This window comes from Periophthalmus magnuspinnatus, chromosome 16, assembly GCF_009829125.3.
Source record: "Periophthalmus magnuspinnatus isolate fPerMag1 chromosome 16, fPerMag1.2.pri, whole genome shotgun sequence".
Taxonomy (NCBI): domain Eukaryota; kingdom Metazoa; phylum Chordata; class Actinopteri; order Gobiiformes; family Gobiidae; genus Periophthalmus; species Periophthalmus magnuspinnatus.
Window position 1 is genome coordinate 10,543,192 of NC_047141.1, and position 25,618 is coordinate 10,568,809.

The following is a 25,618-nucleotide window of genomic DNA, read 5'->3' on the forward strand; positions in this document are numbered from 1 at the left end:
CTGAGCTAAAAAAACCCAAAAAGCCAGGTATCCAACCACTCGTGCCAAAAATGCCCCATTATACTAAAGGATACTTAGGTTCACAAAAAGGTCACAAAATTGTAATTGTGTAGACAAGTGTGCACTCCTCCACCTGGTGCACTCCTCCTGCCTGTCTTTGGTCTTTCTGGAGGGGGCAGGTCAAATGGGAGTGTCCTGTCTCTGCAGAACAAAACCTTTCAGCTGTGAGTGTGCACGCTGCTCCTGTCCCTGTCCCGTGTCCTCTCTCACCGCACACTGCTCTCTGTGTGTTTTACCTCCGGGATCTTTACAAACTACATCTCTTGCCCAGACTGCACCATGACGGACGCGGCCACCAACCTGAGGCTAAAGCTGCCCTCCACCTGCCTGATTCTGGAGATCATCCTCATGATCCTGTTCGGGACCCTGGTGCAGTACGACCACGAGACAGACGCTAAAGAGTGGCACGAGCATCTGCACAACGGATCCAACAACGGACACAATGATTTCTACTACCGCTACCCCAGTGAGTGTCTGTCAGCTTCTGTCAACAAGTGTCAACAAGTGATGGAACTTTTACTCCAGAAATAGCAATACAAATAATACAGTTATACATAAATGGGTATCATTTTGTAATACCTACACCTTAATTGGTCTTAATGATAATGTATGTCCTAACTCCTAAACACAACCCATAATTAAGTCATTACCAAACCTGAATCACTCTTAATAAACAATTTGTTCTTTATTGTGCAATTATTTGTTCTTGTTTTAGTGAAGCTAATCAAGGTGTAGTTATTACAGAGTGGTACCTTCTATTATAGTGTAGTAAAGTGGGTTAGGAGTTAGTTTGTTCATTTACTAGTTACTAAGCCTGAATCATTCTTAATAAACTGTTTGTTCATTATAAATTAAGTCTTTGTTCATGTGTTATTAAGGTGTAGTTATTGTAAAGTGGTGTCTTAAAGGGCAGTATAGTGAAGTTAGTGTTACGCTTGTGTACAGTTTTTCAGGATCCTCCACCTGCTTGTTTCCATGGAGATGTTAGCATTGCTTTGTGTAATATTCCATAGTATTACCATTACCATTAAACTTGTCTAGCTCCATCGAGACACCAGACCAAGCATGTTTTCTGTATTTAACATAGTTCAGCAATAAAAAAACATTTGTCATAGTTAGTTTAATGTCACATAAGGTTAAATAGTGCATCCATTAGTAAAGAGTAGTAATTAAACAGTGATTGAGCCAACTATTATTACCCCGGGGAGTATTTCAGCAACTGTCAACACTCGACAACAGTTCTGCAGAATCCCCTGTAGGCTTGTGTAAACATCGTTCCTCTGTTACAGTATTTACTTTTGTTTGATATTTTAGTGTGCTGCTGTAACATATTCTTGGGATCTCGTAAAAAGGTATTACAGAGTTTTCAACTGCATCACAGGCCAAGGACATGCTCAATCATACGCCAACTGCATGAAGTCAGAGGTCAAACTAAGCTGCCTGCTGTATTTGGGTGTGGTCACAGTTTGCACATAGACCACATCAAAATTGGGACTAAACTGAGACTAAATGTTGAACTATACCTGGACTAGAACAGGACCAAACCAAGTCTACATCTGGACCAAACTGGGTTCAAACCAGCACAATTGTGAATGCTGTTACAATACAGTAGAAATATGGGACCAGATCTATATTTTTGGTGCTGTTTAAGTTACCACTATATGTATTTTAACCTCTGATACTAAACACTGCAAAATTTAAAACACTCACCGAATGATACAGAAACCAAGAATGTTATTGCTACTGGTTAATGATTTGCCATCTGCTTTGGTCACCATGGCGATAATATGGGCTTGTTTGGACGTTTTATCCATAACTTGAATAATGCAAGATAGTTTAATGTCAAATTGTGGAACTTTGCATCTCCATGGGCACAAGCAGATGGCAGAATCCCCCAGAAAAGTCTTTAAAGCTCACCTATTATTCACAATGGATTTTTCAGAGTTTTTAGCCATGTTATAGTTGTTTTTCCTCGCTATTTGCTCATCCGAAGTTGTATTTGGAGTGATATGCGCATGTTTGTGCAATCTTTAATCTTATTTTCAAGACGCCATATTGCCGATCAACTCCTGTGTTCACCTCCTCCGACATATGGCCACTGCTCTGTACTCACTTCATTCTCCAATTTTATTTTCTTAATCAGTGATACGTGTAGGATTTGGCAGTGTTGTGTAGTCATTTTGGTCCAGTGAAAAACTACTGGATGGATAGCGTGTTGTGCAGCTATTCCATCAGATGTGCCGGCTTTTTTATTTCTTTTATTGAGTCGTTTTAGATGAATATTGTGATTTAAATTATAACATAATGATCCACGCGTGTCATAGATTATAACTATAAAACAGACACAAGCACATTACGTCTTCTTTATATGTTATTTTTACAGAACCAAAAAATAAAAATAGACATAACCCTTATAATACAAAAGTCAAGTAGAAATGCCATGAAATAGTAAAATGCTAGGATGATTAGCCCAGCATGGGACAATTAGCATACCCCATGCCATCGTAAATGCTCTAATGTGCTCCTGGCTCTTTTATCTTGTCCAGTCTGCTCTCATTAGCTTACATAATCTTTGCATTCGTGTGAACCCCCTCCACCCATGAACAATCTGGGGAAATGCTTCATTCACTTTGTATGGAAAACATGGCTGCAGCTTTTCTAAACAGTCTTTTATTAGAAGACAAGAAAACCAGGCCTTAGTGTCCTAAACAAACCAAAATAACATCACTAAAATGCACTGCTAATTGAAATTGTATTACTTATTAAAGGTGCATGATGTAACTTTTCTGTGGAGGGTTTGTCACATGCTTGTTGTTGTCATGGAGATGTTATTGCTTTGACAGGAATGTTCCACAGTATGACAATGAACTGATGTATCTTGCATTTTTTCAATGACAGTTCATTGCTAAAGTGGGGTCTGCGCAAAAGTGGGGTGACCTTTGCATAGATCTGACCTGTAACTTGGCTTGTGGTAGCAGCATAAGCTCAGTGCCATAATGTGGAACATTTCAAGCAACATCTCTGTGAAGACAACACGCAGAAAAGCTACACAGTGCACCTGTTACTTTAATTCCCACTAAATTCCTTTGCCCATCTAAATCTGGTCCAAACAAGCCCAAGATTGTGGATTATTTCATTTGTCATCTGTGACTTTGCAGTACTGTTGTTGCCAGAGGGCAGCGTGCAGGTGCTTTTCAGAATGTGGACCGGCCAGTTCCTTTACCATCGTTGAAATTCAAAGAAAACCACTCGTTAGGTTCACTGCAAGACTTTCCATTTTGTCAATAGAAAGAGTGCGTTTAAATAAGGAGAGGGACAAAGCAAAGATGACGCCGCAACTTTCACCTGTAAAATAAAGTCAGCGTATCATATATTTTTATGCATATATTTTTAAGTCTGCCTGATTATACTTAATTAAATATTCTTAATATTGTTTGCAGGTTCAGCGTTACAAGTTATAGCCACATTTTGCTGTATGACATGTACAAACCTCATGGTTGTATAAAAGGTTTTGTCTGGAAGGGCATCTGACTTTTTATCCTTACCCACAGTTTCAACTTTCACAACAATCCCTGAATTAAAAACATGTTGCGTAATAGGCTTAAAAAAATAAATAAATACACAAACAAAATTAAATGAAACCTTGAAATTAAAATGATTAAAGTGAATTCATACATTATATAAATGTGTTTAAATGGGTCGATGTACATTTCACAGACACCATCAGCTCCACAGTGGCCAATTAGAACTGTCAACCGAATAAGCAATTTTAATAAAATATGAACTTCATAATCATATCATTAACTAATTATATTTGGCTCCTTATCTCATCATCTTTCTCATGTGGAAATGGGTGTGTGAGCCTCAACCACTCACGTCTCGAACATACTGTACCTGCGTTAAAAACATGAATGCAGTCTGAGCCTCCCAATTATTCCCTGCAATCAATCACTATAAGCACTTTTCACAACTATCAGAGGCTAGGGCCGTCATGGTAATATTAACAACAACTTGCATGCTGACAGTGCGCTTCCTGATTCTCAGAGGATAAAATGTTTCATACTTAATGCAGACAGCACACTGCAGTCTCATTTCTATCTCATGAGCTGCTTATATATTTTATGTGCACTGGCATAAAACTCATTTTACAGAGCGGTACAGCCACAGTAAAAAGTAAAAAAAATAAAAAATTTCAACAACCCCAAAATACTTTATTAAAGCATAATTTTTTCACACTCCATAAGACAAGGCAATCAGCTGAAGTCCTACGACAAGGTTAAAAAAGCACGACTCAAAGGTCCGTTAGATTTAATAGTGCAGATAATGTTTAGCCTGCTGCTTTACTGTCACGAGATGCTGTTATATTTACACAGAGCACATCCTGATGCATACCTGTGCAGTGTGTGAGCTAAACACAGCACACACCTGCTCACATACAACCTACTGTTCTCTACACATCCAGTGTGTATGGGCTGTGAGATAAGACTATGTGTGTCTGCATGTGTCAGCTGATAATATCATGTGACCGTCTCATGACATGTCCTGTTGGAGTTATGAAATTGTTTGGTTTTTAACATGAAAAGGGATAAAGGAACTGTAAGAAGTCTGCACTCTTACTGTTTTTTTTAAAGGTATTGCAATCACAACTTCACATGTACCTGCATGGATGGTTATCAGTGCCCCTACCCCAGCAGAAAGAGTAGGACACACATACAGGTATTTCTTAATGTATGAACAAGAGATGACTCATGTAAAAGCTCCACAATTCACTCACTGAGCTGCAGAGGCTGCACGAGCACTGATTCGTGATTGGCTGCAGATGCTGGGGTTTAGATAGTGACAGTTCATATCAGAGAAAGTCCATTTAGGTTTAAACCATCTGGATTCTAGCACTGAAACTCATCTGATGTGAGAGATTCATATGAGGATCATTCTGCTTTCTGATTGGATCATCGTCTTGGTGACCATGTCTACTATTTTTGTAATTAAGTGTACATCAGCATTAGCATTGTTATCAGTAAAAGCTGTATTTGATTTGAACACAGGTGGAATTTAAAATCAAAATCAGATAATTACATATGTTACATATATTTTCTTTAAGTAATGCATCAGACTTACTAAGGAACTACTTAATTAAGGAGCATCTCTAACCCAACCAAATAAACAAATAAAAATCATAATTAGGGCTGTGCCATTAATTGAATTTGAACTGAATCAGGATCCAGTCATTTCTAATGGTCAATGTTCAGCTTGTTTCTTTTTGAATGGAGAGGTCTGCAGTCAATCCTCCGTCAGGACGAGCATGTGGTCTGGAGTAGAGTTCAGACTTTAGAGGAAGGAATCTGACTATTTCTGGTGTGAAATGGCACTATTTTTGTTCATGAAATGAACAAAAACATTTAGTTTTTAATTTAAAAAAATATAATTGAATAAAAAATGGTAAAAAGGCAGTTCATCTATAACTTGTATTAAATGAGTGAATATAGTTTCATTCAAGCTAAAGTATCACTGTAATCTTAAGGCAACAGAATATTAACTGATGTTATCACAAAAGCTCGTGTCATGATTGTTTATATCTGTGTGGATTAGGATGAAATTGTGTCACCTCAGACTTTAAGCCCCAGTCGACCAAACACAGTTATCAGATCAGATCAGAAGATTCCACACTATGTAGTTTGGTCTGTTCTTACAGACCAAACTGACCATTCTTTCCATTTTATAGTACAGTGCGGCTGTTACTAAGACACTTATGATTTTGGCCAACAGTTTTTATCGATCTGCTCTGGTCAAACCATAGACTGCATATGTAAATGGACATAGCTAACATATTAGCCATCATGTTCCAAATATGAACTGAGCGTGGGCGCGCTATTAACCGGCTCTACTTGATCCTGGTATTTTTATTTCACTATTGTGTCTGAAAATCAAGACATGAACTTTAGTTACAGACAAATCAGGCGCCTTCTTTCCCCGAGGTTGCTCCCGTTAGCATTAGTAACAGGTTTGATTGACAGCATTTCTATGCGCTCTCTCCCGGCTAAACCAGCGATGCGGGGGGGAAGGGGCGTTACCTTCAACAGCTTCCTGATTGGCTCTTTGGTTGCTATGATACTCGCGGTCGGAATTCCAAACATGGAACTTGACTCCAGATTCGCTCCTATAACTGCTTGATGAGCCTCATTTGACTGGAGCTGAACGCTATGGATGACGTCACACTCACTTAGTCCACTTCTTTAAACAGTCTATGGGTCAAACACAAGTAACGTGTTGTATTGTTGTGTCTTTGAAATCTTGAGATGTTTACTGGTGGAGTGGCGAGGTGGTTTGGGGTGTCATTACTTGGAGGTCATAGTAGCTGTAGTAGTAACAGGCATTTTTCTTATCTCTCCATTGTACAAGTAGATTTGTAGATGTGATTTTATTGCCATTTGTGTTTGTAGTGAACATCTCTGTCATTGTGCAGGTTTCCAGGACGTGCACGTGATGATCTTCATTGGCTTCGGGTTCCTTATGACGTTCCTGCAGAGGTACGGCTTCAGCAGTGTGGGCTTTAACTTCCTGATCGCAGCCTTCTCTCTGCAGTGGGCCACACTCATGCAGGGCTTCTTCCACGGCATGCACGGAGGCAAGATCCACATCGGAGTGGAGAGGTACTGCACATTCTTTTATATAACAGCAATAACTAAATACAGTTCACTGAGAAGCTACATCTGAGCCAGTTCTATATAAAGTTTTTTTATTATATATCCAGGAATCTGTATTTACACATTAGTTATTGAGCAGTTTTAATTTTGAAACACTGTGATTGTTTGGTAAATGTGCTTTTATAATATTCTAATAGCTGTAAAACATAAATACACACTAGTCTGTTTCCAAAGATTTCCAATCATACATTAAATCTACTGGGTGCCTGTTAAATACTCTTTCTGTCTAGCCTATATACTGAGCTGTACCTCCTCTCTTGTCCTAGTATGATCAACGCAGACTTCTGCACGGGCTCGGTGCTCATCTCCTTTGGGGCAGTCCTGGGTAAGACCAGCCCAGTGCAGCTGCTGGTCATGGCCGTGTTTGAGGTCACTCTCTTCGCTGTCAATGAGTTCATCCTGCTCACTGCTCTGGGGGTAAGGCACAGATCTGTTATTAGGATCTTTCAGATTTGAACCACAAGATCTTAACTATAGTTCCTGAGTTTACCTGCATTTTGTAAAATTGGTTTATTTCACCACTTATCCAGTTTTCCTGAAGTACAAGTAAACATAGTGATTGTACTGTGTAACTAAGCTAACTGTGATGCGCTGTCTCTTCTAACTCTTTACATCTTCGTCAGGCCAAGGATGCAGGCGGCTCCATGACCATCCACACATTCGGAGCATACTTCGGCCTGATGGTGACCCGAGTGCTGTACAGACCAAATCTGGAAAAGAGCAAGCACAAGAACTGCTCCGTCTACCACTCCGACCTCTTCGCTATGATTGGTCAGATATTTAGATTTTTATATTTTAATCATATTTTTAGTAGCTCTAAAACATAGCTAGGGTATTTATATGTATTTATTTTGATTCATGTTTAAGTTTGGATTGTGTTCTTCTTCGCTGATTTAAAAAAAAAGAAAAAAAACGTTTGTTAGTTTCACTGCCATCTCTTTGAATGATGTAGCTGTTAAAGTCATGTTGCCATTAGCAGTGCTGTGAATTAATTATATCACACTTTCACACTTTTAAAATTATTTTATATTAGGATTGCACAGTTTTAGGAAAAAAAATTGCTATTTTTCTGACAAGTATTGTGATTGTTGAAACATAAGATGGTAAAATAATACAAGAATCCCATATTTTTCACATAAAAGATATATACATACATAAGCTTATATATATTATGCAAAATTAACTTTTTTTTTTAGCTTTTAAACATGTTGTATACTTGGAGTTGAATTTTACTTCAGTCACACTTGTTTCATTAGTCCATTAATCCAAAGTCATCTTCTCTGAGCACTCCATTCACATTTTGCCCATATAGTTGCGTCACAGGTAAAACTTTTGACTTCTCCTGCACAGTTTTTAAGCCCATATGTAATCACCAGACACAGTGTGCAGCCAAATTGTGTCCACAACAATCGCATGGCTCTATTAACATAGCATTTATAGGGGATAAGGGCTTCATTTGTTTATTTTCTCGTTGTTCATTCATGACCGCAGAGGGAGTTTATACGCCTAAATGCCTCAGTGGAAATGGAGGTGTTTATAAAGTGTTTTCCAAATACAGGCATTTAATATTATCATATTTTAAGCTAAAAAATGTGAAATACTAATCAAAGTGACCAAAAGCACGTTTAAATCGGAATTAAATCCACAAGAATGTATCATATGTGTCCTTAAAAATGTCTGAACACTGCATTTATAACCTTTTTACTCAAATAATAGCTTGCTAAACCTTAATAAGCTGAAGTTTGACCTGTGTGTGCAGGAACCATCTACCTGTGGATGTTCTGGCCCAGCTTTAACTCTGCCATCACGGCTCACGGAGACGACCAGCACCGCACGGCTCTCAACACCTACTACTCCCTGGCCGCGTGTACCCTGTCCAGCTACGCCCTGTCCGCTCTGACCGCCCACGATGGAAAACTCGACATGGTACAAACACGTGCAACTTCTGTGTATTTTAAACCAAAGAGCATCAGTATAGAAACAAAGACTAGGACTGCAATCATATTTCTATACTGACAAATTAACCATCATGGGACTAAACTCCAACTGCAACAGAACTAAGTCTAAATCAGGGCTAAAAGAAGTCTAAACCACATCTGAAACAAGTCTAAACCAGGGCTAAAACAAGTCTAAACCAGGGCTAGCGGAAGTCTAAACCACATCTGAAACAAGTCTAAACCAGGGCTAAAACAAGTCTAAATCAGGGCTAGAGGAAGTTTAAACCAGGGCTAAAACGAGTCTAAACCAGGTCTAGAGGAAGTCTAAACCACGTCTGAAATAAGTATAAATCAGGGCTAAAGCAAGTTTAAAGCAGGGCTAAAATGAGTCTAAACCAGGACTAAAGTGAGTCTAAACCAGGACTAAAATGAGTCTAAACCAGGACTAAAATGAGTCTAAACCAGGATTAAACCAGGACCAAAACTGAATGAGTATTAAATATCTATTTCAGCTGTTTTTGGACATACTTGAGTTACAACTAGATTTGAATACTGGTCATAATTCAAAGTGAATCATCTATATTATTTCATTAATATTATTTTTTAAGGTTTTGTGGTTCTTTTCCATTTCTTCTTACTTTTTTTTAAATCATATTTTATTGATTTCTGTAACTAATGTATTTTGTTTTATTTTATTTATGTATTTTAGTAAATAAAATATTTTATTAGCTTAGAAGAATGTGCATATATAAACTTGAAACTTGAACTTGAAAACATAAGTCAGGGTGTTACCACGAAAAATCTAAATGGTTAAAATAACCCCTCAAATCATTTAAGAAGCGCTTTTTACTTTTCAGTCTGGTTCAAAAATGTAGTGAAGTAAAAGTAAACGTATCCACTGTAAAACTGATTTAACTAAACAACCTCATTACCTTCCTCCTCTGCCTTTGCTCTTCTCACTTTTTGATGGATAGAATTGTTTTCTATCAGTGCTACGAAAACTTTCGACAAAATTAAAGTTGGCATTCGCTTTGACCATCTGTTCACCTCAGAGATAAAGTAAACAATACTTAGGTATAAATCATTTGGAGTAAAAGGTTTTGCATACTGCCTCGGGTGAATAGTTCAATGACCTGTCATCTGTCATCAGTGAGACACACCCCTCACTGTCGCTCAGTTCAATGTACTTTTGAACTCATCGCTGTATTTCACATTTCCATTGTAAGACATCTGCATATCTTTTTCATTTTAAAAACAGAATAATGTTTATGGAGTCAGTGTGCACATACCATCTACTACAGTCTTATCAGGAGACAGGATCGGTGCAGTAGCCCGTGTCTGGGCCGGTACGACACGGGCCTCACTAGATTGGAGAGGCAGGTCTGAGCATGTAGAAGTAGTACCTTAGGTGGTCTACATGGACAAAAATGTAATAAAACTAATAATAGTAACTTTATTTTTATAGCACTTTTCAAAAACTAGTTACAAAGTGTTTCACAACTTAATACTTCATACACAGAAACAATAAAACAATAAATAAACACCACATTTTAAAAAACAAAAACACATTTAAAATAAAATACTATAAAAGTTTTGTTGTTTTTTTTATTTATTTTTTAAATTATATTTAAAAGCACCCACAGTGTTCAGTCTAATCTCATATATAGTTGAGGGTGTTACTTCAAAATATGACTTTTAGATGATAGATATGGTCATAAAATATACATGTAAAAGTCAAGCAGTGAAGATACTAGTAGTGAAAATATGTTTTATGTTTATTTCAATTTTCCATAATTAAGAACTTTATGTATAAAAGATGAATGAGAATTTAAACAGTTCTGCATTCAGGGTAAAATACAAGAGATTTAAACATTGTCTCGACATAAACTTTTGTAAATAACAAACTACTTGCAGTGGAAAGCGTGTCAACAAAAATCCACCCCAACTACTTCAAAATAGTACAACTCAATTAGCAGTTAAAGCCACACTGCATAACATTTCAGCTAACAAACAGACGACATCTTCAAGTTGCAAATCAGCTCTGTGGAGAGGCAAGCATGCATATGATAAGGATGCACGCTTTTTGTGGTATTTTTCAGCAATAAAAGTGACTGGGATTAAATAAATGCTTTGACCAAAATGTTTTAAAAGTTTTTAGCTCACTGTTTGTAAGTAAATGTAAAAGTGTTTGTTGTGCTCGTGCGTCTCAGGTGCACATCCAGAACGCGGCGCTGGCCGGGGGCGTGGCCGCAGGCACAGCGGGGGAGATGATGCTCACTCCGGTCGGCGCCATGATCGTGGGCTTCTTCGCTGGCATCATCTCTGTGCTGGGATACAAGTACCTCACTGTAAGTTTAGACACCAGTTTAGCATATTGTGATGGTTTTACTGATACTTTATGCAGCCAACATTCCCTGGGGGTGTGATGCTAACTGGATGCACTGTTCTGTCTAATTTAACACAATCTGACCAGAAAGAGCGGGCAGGTGAACTGATTTGTGCTGTTTAATAAGTTTCTCACACACAAAATTACATTAGCCAACAGTTTTTCAGTTATTTTTTGTTTAAATTCACACTTAAACACCTAAACGTGACCATGAATGCTTGTATTGATCACAGTTTTCTGAAGATGCGTCGTTTAAATTCATTTTGTAGCCTATATATTCTTGAGTTTTCAGATCTAAAAACTCATCAGGCTGTTTGCGAATGTGTGCATTGTGTCACCATGGTAACTGCTGAACATTGTGCCATAGACTTGTCAGTGCAGTGATTGCTATGAGGGAAAATAAGTGTCGTCCTAACAAATCCTGGAGTTGTAAAAACGAGCCAGGAGACGTTTATTTACCTTCAGTCAGTCCAGGACCCAGTGACTTGAATATACTTAACACTGCACGTTAGTATCTGCCATTCAAGTCTGACTGTGCTTCCACACAAAGATGTTTAAATAGGAGTTAAGAAGGACACGCTGAAGGACCTGGAGACAAGCTGGCTGAGATAAAATGAGAAGTGCAGCAGAGCGCTTCAGTGAGACGAGTGACCAAGGAAACGGTAATGTTAAAGAAGGACAAACTCTGTAACAGTTGGATGACGCCATAACCGCAGAGAAATGTCAGCCATGAACAGCCATTTCTATCAGAGCCCTCCAGTGTGATGTCTCTGCAAAGTATCAATACTGTGCGACTTTAAATTTGAAAGAGTGAATAAGGTCAGATAGCCCAGCAAACGTCTCAAAAACAAAAAATGATTACAGATGTCATTCTCATTTGCAGTGGAGGTCAAAGATTATACTGAGGGTCTTTGCATCAGGTTTCTCATTCAAAACCAAATTCAGTCAATAATTCTTTTTTTGTAATTGTAATCGCAACTAAAAGTGCAATTTTCAGTTGTCTGTAAATAAAAATGTGCTGTGTTTCCCACTCAAATCCTTCTAATCCTCCTCCTGTCCTGTGTGTGCACTGTGTAGCCCGTCTTGGAATCGAAGCTGAAGATCCAGGACACGTGTGGGGTCCATAACCTGCACGGCATGCCCGGAGTGCTGGGAGCTGTTGTGGGGGCGGTGACTGCTGCCGTGGCAACGACGGACGTGTACGGAGAGGGGTAAGACGGCCAGTGCAATGATTACTATCAGAGAAAGACTTGTGTGTTCTGAGGGAAGGCTGGATTACTCCTCTGGGCCTCATCTGGGCCAGTACTTGTGTGCGTCTTTGTTAAACCAGACTGACCGACGAGATGTGCTGGAATCACATTACTACTATCATTAAGGCAAGGCAAGGCAAGTTTATTTGTACAGCACAATTTGTACACAAGGTAATTCAAAGTGCTTTACAGAATAAGAAAGACATTAAAATCACACAAATCAAAACATAATCACCCAATCTGCAACTCTCTCACCCACTCGTTTGCACCCTTTAAAAATTCTCTCTCTCGCACTCTTTAAACACTTGCTCAGTTTAAGAACTTTCCCATTACTTTACAAAATACTTTCCTGTCACTTTACTATGTCTAATAAAAGTCCATCAGTCCATGTTTCTTTTGTCATCATAAAATTACCATTAAAGGAGAAGAGTGCAGAATAAAACCCTTTCAGTCGTATGCGCAGCTAAACAGAACTGTTTTGAGCCTGGATTTAAACATTGTCAAAGTAGAGGCCTGTCTCACATCTTCAGGAAGACTGTTCCAAGTTTTAGCTGCATAAAACTGAAACACTGATTCCCCATGTTTAGTCCTGACTCTGGGCACCAGCAGGAGGCCGGTCCCTGAAGTCCTCAGAGTGTGAGATGGTTCATATGGCACTAACATGTGGGAGATGTGCTTTGGACCTAGGCCATGGAGAGACTTATACACAAGCAGAAAGGTACAGGTACAGTATGTAACTTTCTGGAGGTGGCACATTGCCTGCTTGATTCCATGGAGAAAAAAAAAGTTAAAACCATACTGCGGAACATTCTCCATAGTGATAGATATATTTTATGTTATACTGTGGGAGATTATATCCAAACAAGCAGGAAGAGGCCCCCCTCCAGACTAAAGAAGAGTCAGGTTTGTGGAAATGCAAGAACACAGTGAGGAAGCATGTTCTTCAGTCCATTAAACACAATCTAAATGAAACATGCTTTTATTTTTGGCTAAAACATTACATACTGTCGCTTTAAAGTTTGTATTCTTTATTTTTTTTTACATCTTTTTAAAAGTTCAGTCACACAGACACTGTATATGTATTTGGTGATACCTGAGACGTAGAGAGGTCAGAATTTTACCCTAAAGAGGAACTGAAATAATCCGACATTGTTAGTCCCATTTACAGTGAAGTTTACAGACAATCACAACATGTATTCATAACATTATTCATAACATTATTCATAACATTGTTCATTCCAATAGTGAAATAGCAGCAGGTCTGTCCTTGACCTGAGTGTCAGATCGGGCGGGTTTACCTAGAGCATGTGGGTATAAACAGCCTTTGGTCAGACCTGCAGACGCTGTTTGGACACAGGTTATTGCTAAAGTAAATAAGGTAAAGAGTACAGGGAGTATTCACTGACCAAAGACGAACCAATGACACTGTGTTCACACTTGTCCTGGTCTGGCCTGGTTTGGGCCGAGTGTAAGTGCAGATTTAATTTGGTCCAGTTCTAGTCCTGGTTCAGCCCTTGGTTGATCATGTTAAAGGTTTTTGTAACACTTTTATTATAACTACACTTTAAAAACCTTCCTTTAAAGAAAGACTTATTTCATAATTTACAAATGATTTATGAAGAATGATTCAGTCTTAGTAACTTCTTAATGAATAACTTAACTCATAATCTCTTAATTAAACAACAATCATTTTAAATAAACAATTTGATCATTATGATTTATGTCTTTGTTCATACTTTATTAAGGCTGTTTAAAATGTGGTTATTATAAAGTGGCTCCGTGTCTTTTCTTTGGTGATACTTTCATCAAAATCACACAACATGATGCACTGAGCAACATGAATGAACCTCCACAATACAGACAACGTGTGTGTGTGTGTGTGTGTGTGTGTGTGGGGGGGGGGGGGGGGGGGGGGTGTGTGTGGGGGTGTGTGTGTGTGTGTGTGTGTGTGTGTGTGTGTGTGTGTGTGTGTGTGTGTGTGTGTGTGCAGAATGGAGGACGTGTTTCCGCAGATTGCCAGTGGAGAATTCACAGCCTCGGCTCAGGGGGTGCGTCAGGCCATCTCTCTGGCTGTGACCCTGGGCATTGCGCTGCTGGGAGGACTCATCGTCGGTACATTCACTGTTATTATTAATGTTTTATATTTTAACACGTGTCAAGCTATTCCCTCATAAATTGTCCCATACATTTTATTTGCACAGGTTTCATTTTGAAGTTACCCATCTATGGATCTCCTTCTGATGCCATTTGCTTTGAGGACAGCATCTACTGGGAGGTATGGACATGTTCTGATTTAAGTTCAGTTGACACGGAAAATCTATTTGAAAGTAATACAATACAAAGGATTTAACTTCAGGCTTAAGTGAAGACACAAATCTTCCAAGTCAACAAGAATGAGCCGAGATTGTGACATGATTTGTATTAAATAAATGAGTACATGTTATCTTAAAATATTTCCTTTTATATCATAATCTATTTCATATCATAAAATATAAAAACTATAATCATTGTTCATATATATATTTAATGGATCTTTTAAAAATATCTGGGTGAATCCAGTGTATTTCTCACATAAACTGTTCTTTCTGTAAACCACCAGAGGGCGCACGTGCATTAATAAACCAGACACAGTCGCTGTAATTATGTCTGAGCAGCTTCAGCGAAATGATGTCAGACATTTTGACGTCAGTTACTTTTCCTCACGAGGATTTGTGAGATTTGAGTTTTTTCTTTTCTTTTCTTTTTTTTTTTTTTTTTATCATATGCATTCATCAATTGCCAAAAGACTGACTGGATTAAAAAATACATCCACATTTAAAATTCTAAAAACAAACCAAAACTATGCTGTAGTAAATAAAATCGATCAATGTTACTGAAGAAGTGTTTTTAGATGCACCTATTACACACTAGTAAATATATTAATTTTAATATGAAAAACAAAATGAAGTTGTATTTAAACCTGGTCGGAAAAAAAGAAAAAAAAAGTGAGGCAGAAAGTGATTTAAATGTAACGTAAAAGTTCTTTTCACATCTGTATTTTTATGCAAGAAATAAAAAATGACCAGAATTGACAGATGCAGTAAAAACATAATAAAAATCAGGAGTGCAAAGTATAATGACAAATACTCACATTACGGTAATGGAATCGATGTTTTGGGATCATTGTATTTTTTATAGATTTTTTAAATTTATGTAATTATAATTTGTTACATTTAAAATCAAAGAGCTTGCATTCAGCTTTAAACTGTTTAATGTATAAATAAATACTGATCTAATATCCTGCTAAAGAATCAGTTCAAAGGTAACTAGTACTTTGTGTACTTAAGTAGACCTACAACTTTAACAAGAATATTTGTAATTCAGTGCATCATTGTATATTTTAAATACTCTTTCCACCTCTGATAAAAATGTACTAAATGATGCATCGATGGGATTTTGTTTTGTTTTTCCAGATGCCAGGAGAAGAGTCCCACCACGATAACCAGCTGACCGCAGTGAGGACGGAGGAGGGAGAGAAACTCAACATGTAGAAGGAGAGGAGAGAGGAGGAGGGAGGAGGAGAGAGGAGGAGGGAGGAGGAGAGAGGAGGAGAGAGGAGGAGGGAGGAGGAGAGAGGAGGAGAGAGGAGGAGGGAGAAGGAGGGAGGAGGAGAGAGGAGGAAGGAGGAGAAAGGAGAAAAGAGGAGCAGAGGTGAAAGGAGATGAGGAGAGAGGAAGAGAGGGAGTACCCACATCGAGGTCGGAACATTCCATCTGTGAACATGCAGTATGACCAAATGCCTCAAAACGATGGTTGTGTCACTATAAGAAAAGGTTAAAAAAAAAAAAAAAAAAAAAAAAAAAAATTCAAACGACATTAACTTTCAGAATCAGGTTTCATTCATATTCATTTTTCTTAGATTTTTTTTTTTTCTATTATTGTAAAAAGCAAAAACGTCTGTAAAATGTAGCCTAAATAGTGTTGCTGTTTGTCTGGATTGTACCTAGTAAAATAGTAACAAATATTTTTCTACATTTTAAGGAAATTTTAAGGATATTTCCCCTATTTTTGTCTACTAGTGTAAAAACTTATATTTACATATTTTGATGGGTAATAAACATGTTACTGCTGTTCTTCTCCTCGCCACTAGAGGGGGGTGTAGCGCTGTTATGCTGGTGCAATGGTGCTTCCTGTTCTGTGAGCCTTACACTGTTACAGAAAGATATTTTTTAAACCAAAGACTAACCCTCAGGCCCAGGACTTTGCCTTAGATCACCTTTATAGTTCAAAATTTACAAAAATAAATGTTTGTTTGTATAAATTGGACTCTATCAGTTATATTCAGTTATAGGTTTGAAGAATGTATACCCGGCTGATTTATTTTGGCATTTTCTTGAAGCTCAATGTATTGGTTGTTTTTTAGTAAAATAAAATATTCAATTCACATCTTGGCTATTTTTTTTATATTTTAACCCACTAAACTAAAACAGTGTTGTCATCAGCATTTGTACAGATGACGAAGGTGGAAAAGTTAATTAGTTATGTATGTATTTAGTGTGATAATGATTGCCCTTGAACAAAGAGACGATTCCAAACTAAACTCATTCATGACGTCTGTTCAGCAGTATTGTGACCTTGCCTTGCTTATATTTTAAACAGAGGGATATCAGTCTGGTCCAAACATGATTGTCCATTCAGATTTGTTTATTTCAGTAATGCATGTAAAACGGTCTTGGTTTCCTATCATTTACAAATAAAATCAAATTTATCTCATCTCAGATTATCAGAGTTTAGTGCGTCGCTCAATGATTCTGCAGAAATCCATAATGTTTTTCAGATTTATGATATTTTTTCCTGATATGGACGGACCACTCCTGATTGGCTGATCCACCTGTCAATCACGCCCATCTGAAAACGAGGAGATTCACCGGTGACCAGACTCACATCGTAAAGTGTTGAAGACGTGTGTGTTCTGAATCACAGTGAACTTGAAACCTGGAGTCTCGACAGAAAGTCAGAATGTTTAATATTAACACACAAAAAAACTGTTTATTGAAAAACACTTCAGAACATTCTTCATGGATATATATATACGTTTAATGCCATATGCCAGGCTGTGTAAGATTATACCCAAATGAACAAAATGTCCATGGAAACAAGCGAGAGCAGGCCCTTCTTCAGGCCAAGTCAAAGTCATGTTTGTGGAGATGCAAGAACGCTCAGAGTAAAGAGGCACATTTGTTTAAGTTAATGAGTGTATAAAAAATGCATGAAAAAATGAAGCAATTAAAAAGAACTTTAGCTGAGCTTTTAGTCATTTTATTTCTTTTTAACCGCATTTATTCTTTAGCACTTTACAACGACATGAGTCTGGTCACTGGTGAATCTCCCCATTTTCAGATGAGCGTGATTGACAGGTGGATTACCCAATCAGGGACGAGCTTGGTCTGTCCATATCAGAAAAAATAAAGGGGAAAAAATGTCACAAAAAAATAAAAATAAAACTGAGCTCCTTTGTTTCACATGTCACTGAAAAAAACAAACCTGACTGCACGATCACGTTTGACCAAGCTCGAGATGCGCAACCTGTATAAAAGTACACAGAGATATCATTCTGGATCTGCCAGGCAACATTTATGGTGCATTCTTCTTCAAATGGAAAATGCACTTGTAACATGCAGTTTTTGTGGTGCGACTTAATAGTGACATGATGAACCACGTCATCAATACATGTGATCAGCTCCAACATTCGCACATGTGTCTCTCTCAGTCCCCTATAGCCCCCTGCCCCGTGAACCACATCAGGACTTCAGCATTCTCTAGAAACTGTAAAATTCCGTTAAATCAGCAAAAAACAACAAGCAGTGTACAACGTCAACATCTCCTGTACCCAGATAGGTTGATTGATTAGCCCTGCTCCTCTCAGGACATTAATTGCTAAGTGCGCTGCGGCGGGCCCCTCACAGGCTGTAAGGGGCCCTTCTGCACCCCCCCCCCCCCTCCCCTCGCCTCAGTGCATGATGGTACCTCGCTGCGTGAACGGCCCCCCCAGCCCTTTCCCAGGAGCCGCAGACAGGTGGGCAGCTGCTTCCTCAATGGAGCTTAATGGAACTTCATAAGACTAATTAAAACGCAGGCAAAAATAATCATGATTATGCTAATTATGCTATTGTCTCAGAGCATGCCGGGTATCCTGCAATATGCTTAAAACACTGGACCAAAACACGATGGCCATTTCCATTCTGCTGCTATTGTTGTGCTAGCGTGTTATGCTAATGGTTTTAATTGTGGAAGACTAAGCTAAAGGATAAACATGTGTGTGCCGAGATGTGTTGGCAAAACAGGAGTTAAAACTGAGCTTATAGGAAGTATTTGTTGACTATATGTTTTTGTTATGTAAATTAGGGTAAAACGTCATTAAGAATGCTTTTTTTAAATCTAGGTTTTAAAGAATCTGCTGTGAAAAAAAAAAAAAAAAGTACTTTGAAACTGTAAATATGTCAAGAAAAAAAAATCGTAGTAGATGAGTAAATTATGTGTTGTTGTTTTTTTTTAAGTAAAATATATTGTACTGCTACATGCTGTCTGCATCTAATTGCAATTCATTTTCTTCATCACAAACCAGGAATAAATAACATTGGGACAAGTGTCTTGCCCAAAGGACCAATGGCAGTATTCACCAGTGGGAGCAGGAATTGCACCTCAGTCCTGTGTGTCAGCTGATGTGACTGTTGTATCAGTGATGTTGATAGAGCTGTATTTAGACATTGGTGATGGTTTATGGACTTAAAACCTGTGAAGGAGGCTCTTTGACTTTATCTGTGACGCAACTATTTGGGGGAAGTTTAAAGGGAGAAGACGACTTTATAAACATGACACAACTGACACACAATTTTATCCAAAGAGAATTTGGATAAAAACAGTTCCAATATCAGAATGAGAGAAGGCACTAAGTGGATGGAGCAAACAACACAAAAAATCAGATGTTACATGGTGTTTTGATAGTACTGTACTATGTACTTTTTTTTTCTTTCTTTTTTTTTTTTTTTTTACTTTAGTGCAAATTAGGTGTATTGGCAGCTTTCAGGTCAAAAATCCCCAAATCTAAGGTTGTGTTGCCTTCAGTGGCCACTGCAATTTCCAGTACTTTCCAATATTTCCAGTTTGTGACATCACACAAGACTGTCCTGATTACAGCCAGGTCTGTCTGATTACAAACACCTGGCTGCAGGGGCAGGGTTTGAAATGCAGATACCTGTTAGACCAGATGTGTCCAAACTTTTCTCATTAAGGGCCACATATAAAAACACAGACAAAGCTGAGGGCCGGTTGAGGGCCATAGACTGGTCACCAATACAGTGAATACTTCAAATCTGTGTTATTATTACACATTAGACTGAACCACTAGACCTTTATTCATGCTTACATCCTCAGTGGGACACATAAAATATGTGATATGGGCAGTAAGTAGATTTTCAGAAATGTACAGTAAAAAGTAATATGGGCCAATTCACCTGGAAGCTTGAGGGCCAAGAAAAACTGGCCTGAGGGACGTATTTGGCCCCTGGGCCACATGCCTGTGTCAGACCAATCACAGACCGATGTCACCTAGGCCCTAGATCTCAACTCTCATCAGATAATTTGCATCTTCAGCCATGTTTCAGAACATCTTCACATTAACCTGATCCTGGGAACAGCGCCTGAGGCCACATGGCTGCAGCTGGAGCCCAGGCTGAAGCTCCACTCTGCCATCCTTAACCCTTCACACTCTGGACATTTTGGAGTGGGACATAATGGGTTAATAGAGTCCCTGAGGACCCAGTGTCTCCCACGGGACTCCTCCTCTGCGCTCTATCCTGTAAGAGGACATAACTCTCTCTGACAGGGGCAGAACTATCGCTGTTCACTGCACCTCTTTTCAGTATAAATTTAACTGTACGCAGCCTGCGCTTTTACTGTTAAAAAAGCTACTTCTATCACATCTGAATCTGTGTTGCCAGAGCCTTAACCTGTAGATAGAAGGCACATACAAGTTTTTCTCATTCTCAGTGTATGGACAGGCCTCATGTGAAATCTCAGAATGTCCTGAATTCACTCCCTGAGCTGCAGAGGCTGCACTAGCACTGAAAATGATTGGCTGCAGGTGCAGGGGTTTAGGGAATGACTATTCAGATCAGAAAGAGACTTTTTTGGTTTAAACCAACTGGATTTCAGCACCAAAACTGGCAACCCAAATGAAAAACTCAAATGAGACTCATTCTGCTTTCTGATTGGATAGTCGTCAAGCTATATTTGATATGAACATATTACCTCATATCTGGGTACACAGTGTTGAAAGTTAATATTTCCAAATTTATGTCCCTAGAAGTTTTGAAGCCGTCAACAATCCTGACCCGTTGAGCTCCCATTTACTAACAAATGTCAAGTTTATCCGGTTAGACGCTTCCCAAGCATTGTATGCAGGGTCAGGGGTCAAATAGCTCCCAAGGGAGACTCATGTCCAGACAGATGAAGTGGGCAGCCTCTCAGTGTGAATAAAGATGGTGAAGTGTCTTGCTTGAGCACATAATGGCAGTGTATTTATAGGTAAGTCATTGTCAACCCCAAGTCCCTAAACGAAGTGAATATGACAGATTTTCATGTTTTTATAATCATTACTTTGATTGATGGGAAACTTGTGGCAAATCTTTGTCATAGTTTTACACCAGTCAAGTGTTAGTTGAGAAGAAAAGTAAAAAAAAAAAATACAGGAAGTAGCAGCAAGTCCTAAAACATAATACCTCTACTTATGTCATCAACTTCAAAAATTCCATTTCACACAGTTTAAACATTAATTTAACAAAAAACAAACGTGTTGCCAGTTATTTTTTATTAGTGTGTTAATCATAACTATTGTGTATTTGCTGTGTTAAAAATGCATGTGTTTTTGTAATATATTAGGGTCAGTACTAGAAATGATCAGGTTTTGTGAATGTATTTTGGATATTTCATGCCAAAATACAACGTAATCAATAAGAAAACGGTCTCGTGCCCCGCATCTTATAATATGACATCAAAAAGTTAACAGTAGCCTATGGTTGCTAGGTAACAGTTACTGAATTACTTCTAATGTATATATGTCATATTTGCTAATCATGTCAAGATCTCACATATTTATTAATTTTAGCAGCAGTCGGTAACCACAGCACAAAAAAATACCTATAGCTGGAACGTTCAATCCAATCTCGTAATCAAACCTACGACCATCTTGTTATATACCACCAGCTATACCGTTTTAGCATCTGCGTCGAATGATTTATATAAAGAGTTATAAAATATAGTATATGATTGCACAGATTTGAAATGATATGTAAACACAGCCTCATCAAAACTTGTGTCGTGGTGCTCCGACGACTTTACATAAGTGATTGCATAATTATCCACGTGCTTATGTTTCCGATCAGATCCTTCACTGTGAAATTAGCGGTTAAGCTAGCACTGCCTTAGCAAACATCAACAGTCTGACAGCAGGCTCATCAGCGCTAATTTCAGCGTCGTTAGCAGCTAGCAGTCGCCTCTCCAATCAACTCTATGGAACGATATGAGAGAAATGCTACCAACTGTAAGCCAGGGTGTCTGTAAGTTACGTGGTGTATTGAGGAAGCAAACAAGATTTCATAATAGGTTAAAATTTGTCTTTATTTTTTAAAGTGGAACTAAACACTTTTTTGCTACTTGACTGTGTATACTGTGTTCTAGCAGTATTATCCACTGTTTGTAGTGATTTTTGGCAGTACATTTTTGGCAGTTTTGTGTTAAAAACTGTCAAAAACTGAGTGTGTGTTGCGTTCAGTGGCTGCTTCAAAGTCAAGTACTACATGACGTCACGCATGACTGCCCTGATTACAGCCAGGTGTTTCTGCAGGGGTGGAGTTCAAAGTGTGGATACCTGTTAGACCAATCACGCTGTCCTTTTACCTCCAGACTCCGCCCCTCTCCCGCCTCTCACACGTTTCTTTAATGCCACATTAACCTGCAAACCTACTTGTTTCCATGGAGATCTTATTGCTTTGATTGGAATTTCCCACTGTATGGCATTAAATTGATCTATCTTGTGTTAAATAAATATGAAGTTGCGGACAGGGATAGGGGTTATTTATAAGTTGTTGTTTTTTTTTGTTTTTTGTATAATATGTTGTCCACTTGTTGTCCCGATAAAAGTATTCAGGAACAAGAAAGAGGTATAGAGCCATATAAAACAATTGTAATATCAAACCTAGTTATCAAATATCACATTTTTTTCCATATTGTCCATATTTGTAGTTTTAGCGGAGTAATTTCAGGAAGAGAGTGCAGGTGTGAGTGAGAGCAGGAAGTTGTTGAGTTGGAGAGGCTGTGGTCCACTTGACTTGAGCAAAATGGCCTCCAGTGATCCAGGAGGAGTCCACTTAAAGGTCCCCCTAAAAAATCCTCCAGGCCGTGTGAACGTACAACCAACAAAAGCGGAGCTAAAGTTCTTTTGGTGTAGCAGAAAGCACCAGCACAGCTCCGCCAGTCCAGAGGGAGAGAGTGTGGGATAGGGTAAGCGTAATAATAATAAGGATTTAAACACACTCTACCTGATTTGTACCGTCTTACAAACGTGAAAAACAGAACTTGCGCATCCTCATTGTTCACTGTGTTTCTTGCAAGTTTCAGAGGCCAGATGTGCCGTCATGGTAGTGCTAAAGACAACTAGCATGATAACAGCGCACTTCCTGGTTCAAGGACAATAAAAAACACCTAATAAAAATGTAGTCAGGAAGTGAGGGTCTTGAGGTCTCGGTTGAAGCCTCAACAGCTCCCGGTGAGATAAAACTTGTGGGACCAAATGCAAGCTGCAACTGATATCAAGCCTGTCTGATATTTTGTAATCTTGACGGCAGAGTGAGCGATCAATCTTTGTAAAACATTTGACCAACTGTAAACACAAGCTCACAGTCAAAGTAACGACAGAAGAGCTCTGCCGTGAACTGGACCATCTCTCCCCAAACAATCTTATGTGTATCTTAATAACACGTGTGTCAAACTCAAGGCCCGGGGTCCAAATGTGGCCCGCCATGTCATTTTATGTGGCCTGCGAGAAGGTAAATTAAAAGGCATGACTGTCATTTTAAAATAAGTCTGTGCTGCTGGAATTTGTGTGTTGACCATAAACTAATAAGACAAGTGGAACTGAGAAATATTTTCAAATAATGATCTCAAAATGTTCAGGAAGAGGAAAATTGTAAGCATGGAAGGCAGTTTCAAGAAAGGTGAAGGTGAATACAAGTTTGTGTTTCAAGGAGAAAAACCTGTATGTTTTTTGTGTTATGAGGCGGGGTTGGTACAATGTACAGCCTTCAAGAAAAACAGCAAATTGTCCAATAATTAAAAGGCCGTAATAGGCTGTTTTTGAAGCAGTGCTGAAGGTCTGTGAACGGGTTTGCCTCGACCAGATACGCACTTTTAAAAATGCCAGTGTATCAGGGGATACGCAGTTACACAGACATGTAATATTTGCAACTTGAATATTATTTATTTTAGATGACTTTTGGTTACATTTAGTGACATTTATCCTGCCTTACAGTTACATCAGGCCCTTGATGGCAACCGTTTTGCTGATGTGGCCCTCAGTGAAAATGAGTTTGACACCCCTGTTTTATAAACGTGCGTTCTTGTTCTCAGTTTTTTTTTAAATGTATAAATGAATCCACAGTACAGTTGTTAGCGATATCTGACCTGAACATTACCTCATACCTGTGGAGACATTTGGATCATATCTATAGAATTTTAAATCAAATTCTTACATACTGCCCCACTGAACCCCACCCACCACCCACCCGCACCCAACACCCCTGACCTCTGACAACCCTGGGAACCCTCTACCCCCCCACACCCACCCGCAATCACACCCACTCTTCCCCTCCAACCATGTCATGTGGAAGCTAATGCTAGTTATCGAAGCAGGAGGGGGTTGAACTTAATCGAGGCTGGTCATTGCTGCCTTTTGTCAGCTCCAATGTCCACCTTACCCTTACTGTGTAATACGTGTCTTTGTTAGTTTTGCCTCTTGTAATGGCTCCTCCGGTGGTGGGGGGGGGGGGCTTGTTAGCGTGAGGAGCACCCAGCCGGTGGACATCGCCTCTGGGCCGCTGGGATTAAAGGCCACCCCTGCTGGTCGCTGACTGTGATCCTATGTCCCTTCACAATGCGCATTCAAGCTACAGGAATGAATATGATTTCTTTAGATCTTTGCAGGTTTTTTGTTCTACGTGAGGGTCTTAATTTGGGGTTTGTAGAGTCACGTAAGGAGAAATGAAAGGGCGAGGCCGTGTGCAGAGGGAGGGTGGGTTACACAGAGGAACATCAATGGCCGCGTGACCTTTTGAGTCCAGGAGAGAAAACCCAGCCAAGCACTAAGATATTAATGAAGGACGGGATCCATTTTAAGGGGGTGTATTTAGCCGTCAAATGGGCTGTGAAGCTCTGTAGATGGGATATTATTTTCACTTTTACATCTGAGCTTAGATTTGTTTGATCCAAAATGGTGCCCTTGTGTTGGATGATTTAAAGGAAGGGTCTCCTGATGTCTTGAACTGTATGGTATTGTGGAATTTCTAATAGTCAAACTTGGTAAATGGTAAAACACGCTTTCTTCTAATATGTGAAAGGACCTTACAACAAATTACACTAGCCTCTTTTCCGTTGGCTCGGTACACTGGGTGTCACTGGAAATTCAGTGATTATCGCAAGATCAAGTCAGTGTTCGGTGAGAAATTACTATGTTATGTTTATTTCTGTCTTGTTTTCTTCTGAGTCTCATTTGGTTGTTTTAGCCAACCTCAAACGGGGCAGTACAGTTCACCTTCGACAGTGGAGACACTTTTGGGCCGCACCAATTTGCTCCAGAGTGAACCAAATGGACACGAGGCTAATGTGCCATTGGAGAGCAACAAAATAAATTGTAGTACAGTGAACTCATTGTCATGTTCAAGAAACCATTTTGAAATGATTGGAGCTTTATGACATGGTGCATTATCCTGCTGGAAGTAGCCATCAGAGGATGGGTACATGGTGGTCATGAAGGGATGGACATGGTCAGAGACAATGTTCAGGTAGCCCATGGCATTTAAACAATGCCCAATTGGCACTAAGGGACCTAAAGTGTGCCAAGAAAACATCCCCCACACCATTACACCACCACCACCAGCCTGCACAGTGGTAACAAGGCATGATGGATCCATGTTCTCATTCTGTTTACGCCAAATTCTGACTCTACCATTTGAATGTCTCAACAGAAAT

At 39.0% G+C, this 25,618-nt stretch overlaps 1 protein-coding gene across 1 annotated transcript; it reads left to right on the forward strand.

Moving 5' to 3' along the window:
- The first annotated feature begins 241 nt into the window (after window positions 1-241).
- Window positions 242-16,761, forward strand: rhbg (Rh family B glycoprotein). Its single transcript, XM_033981249.2, has 10 exons — window positions 242-526; window positions 6,524-6,710; window positions 7,031-7,181; window positions 7,388-7,535; window positions 8,524-8,690; window positions 10,912-11,049; window positions 12,165-12,298; window positions 14,328-14,449; window positions 14,539-14,612; window positions 15,790-16,761. Exons 1-10 carry the CDS (start codon window positions 340-342, stop codon window positions 15,865-15,867), a joined length of 1,386 nt encoding a protein of 461 aa, XP_033837140.1. The 5' UTR covers window positions 242-339; the 3' UTR covers window positions 15,868-16,761.
- Window positions 16,762-25,618: the final 8,857 nt, after the last annotated feature.

Bases quoted from the DNA above. Each gene is read 5' to 3' on its own strand.
- rhbg (XM_033981249.2), top strand. From the start codon at position 340: ATGACGGACGCGGCCACCAACCTGAGGCTAAAGCTGCCCTCCACCTGC. The intron at 11,050-12,164 runs GTAAGTTTAGAC...TGCACTGTGTAG, and splicing joins TGGGATACAAGTACCTCACT to CCCGTCTTGGAATCGAAGCT. The intron at 14,613-15,789 runs GTATGGACATGT...TTGTTTTTCCAG, and splicing joins AGGACAGCATCTACTGGGAG to ATGCCAGGAGAAGAGTCCCA.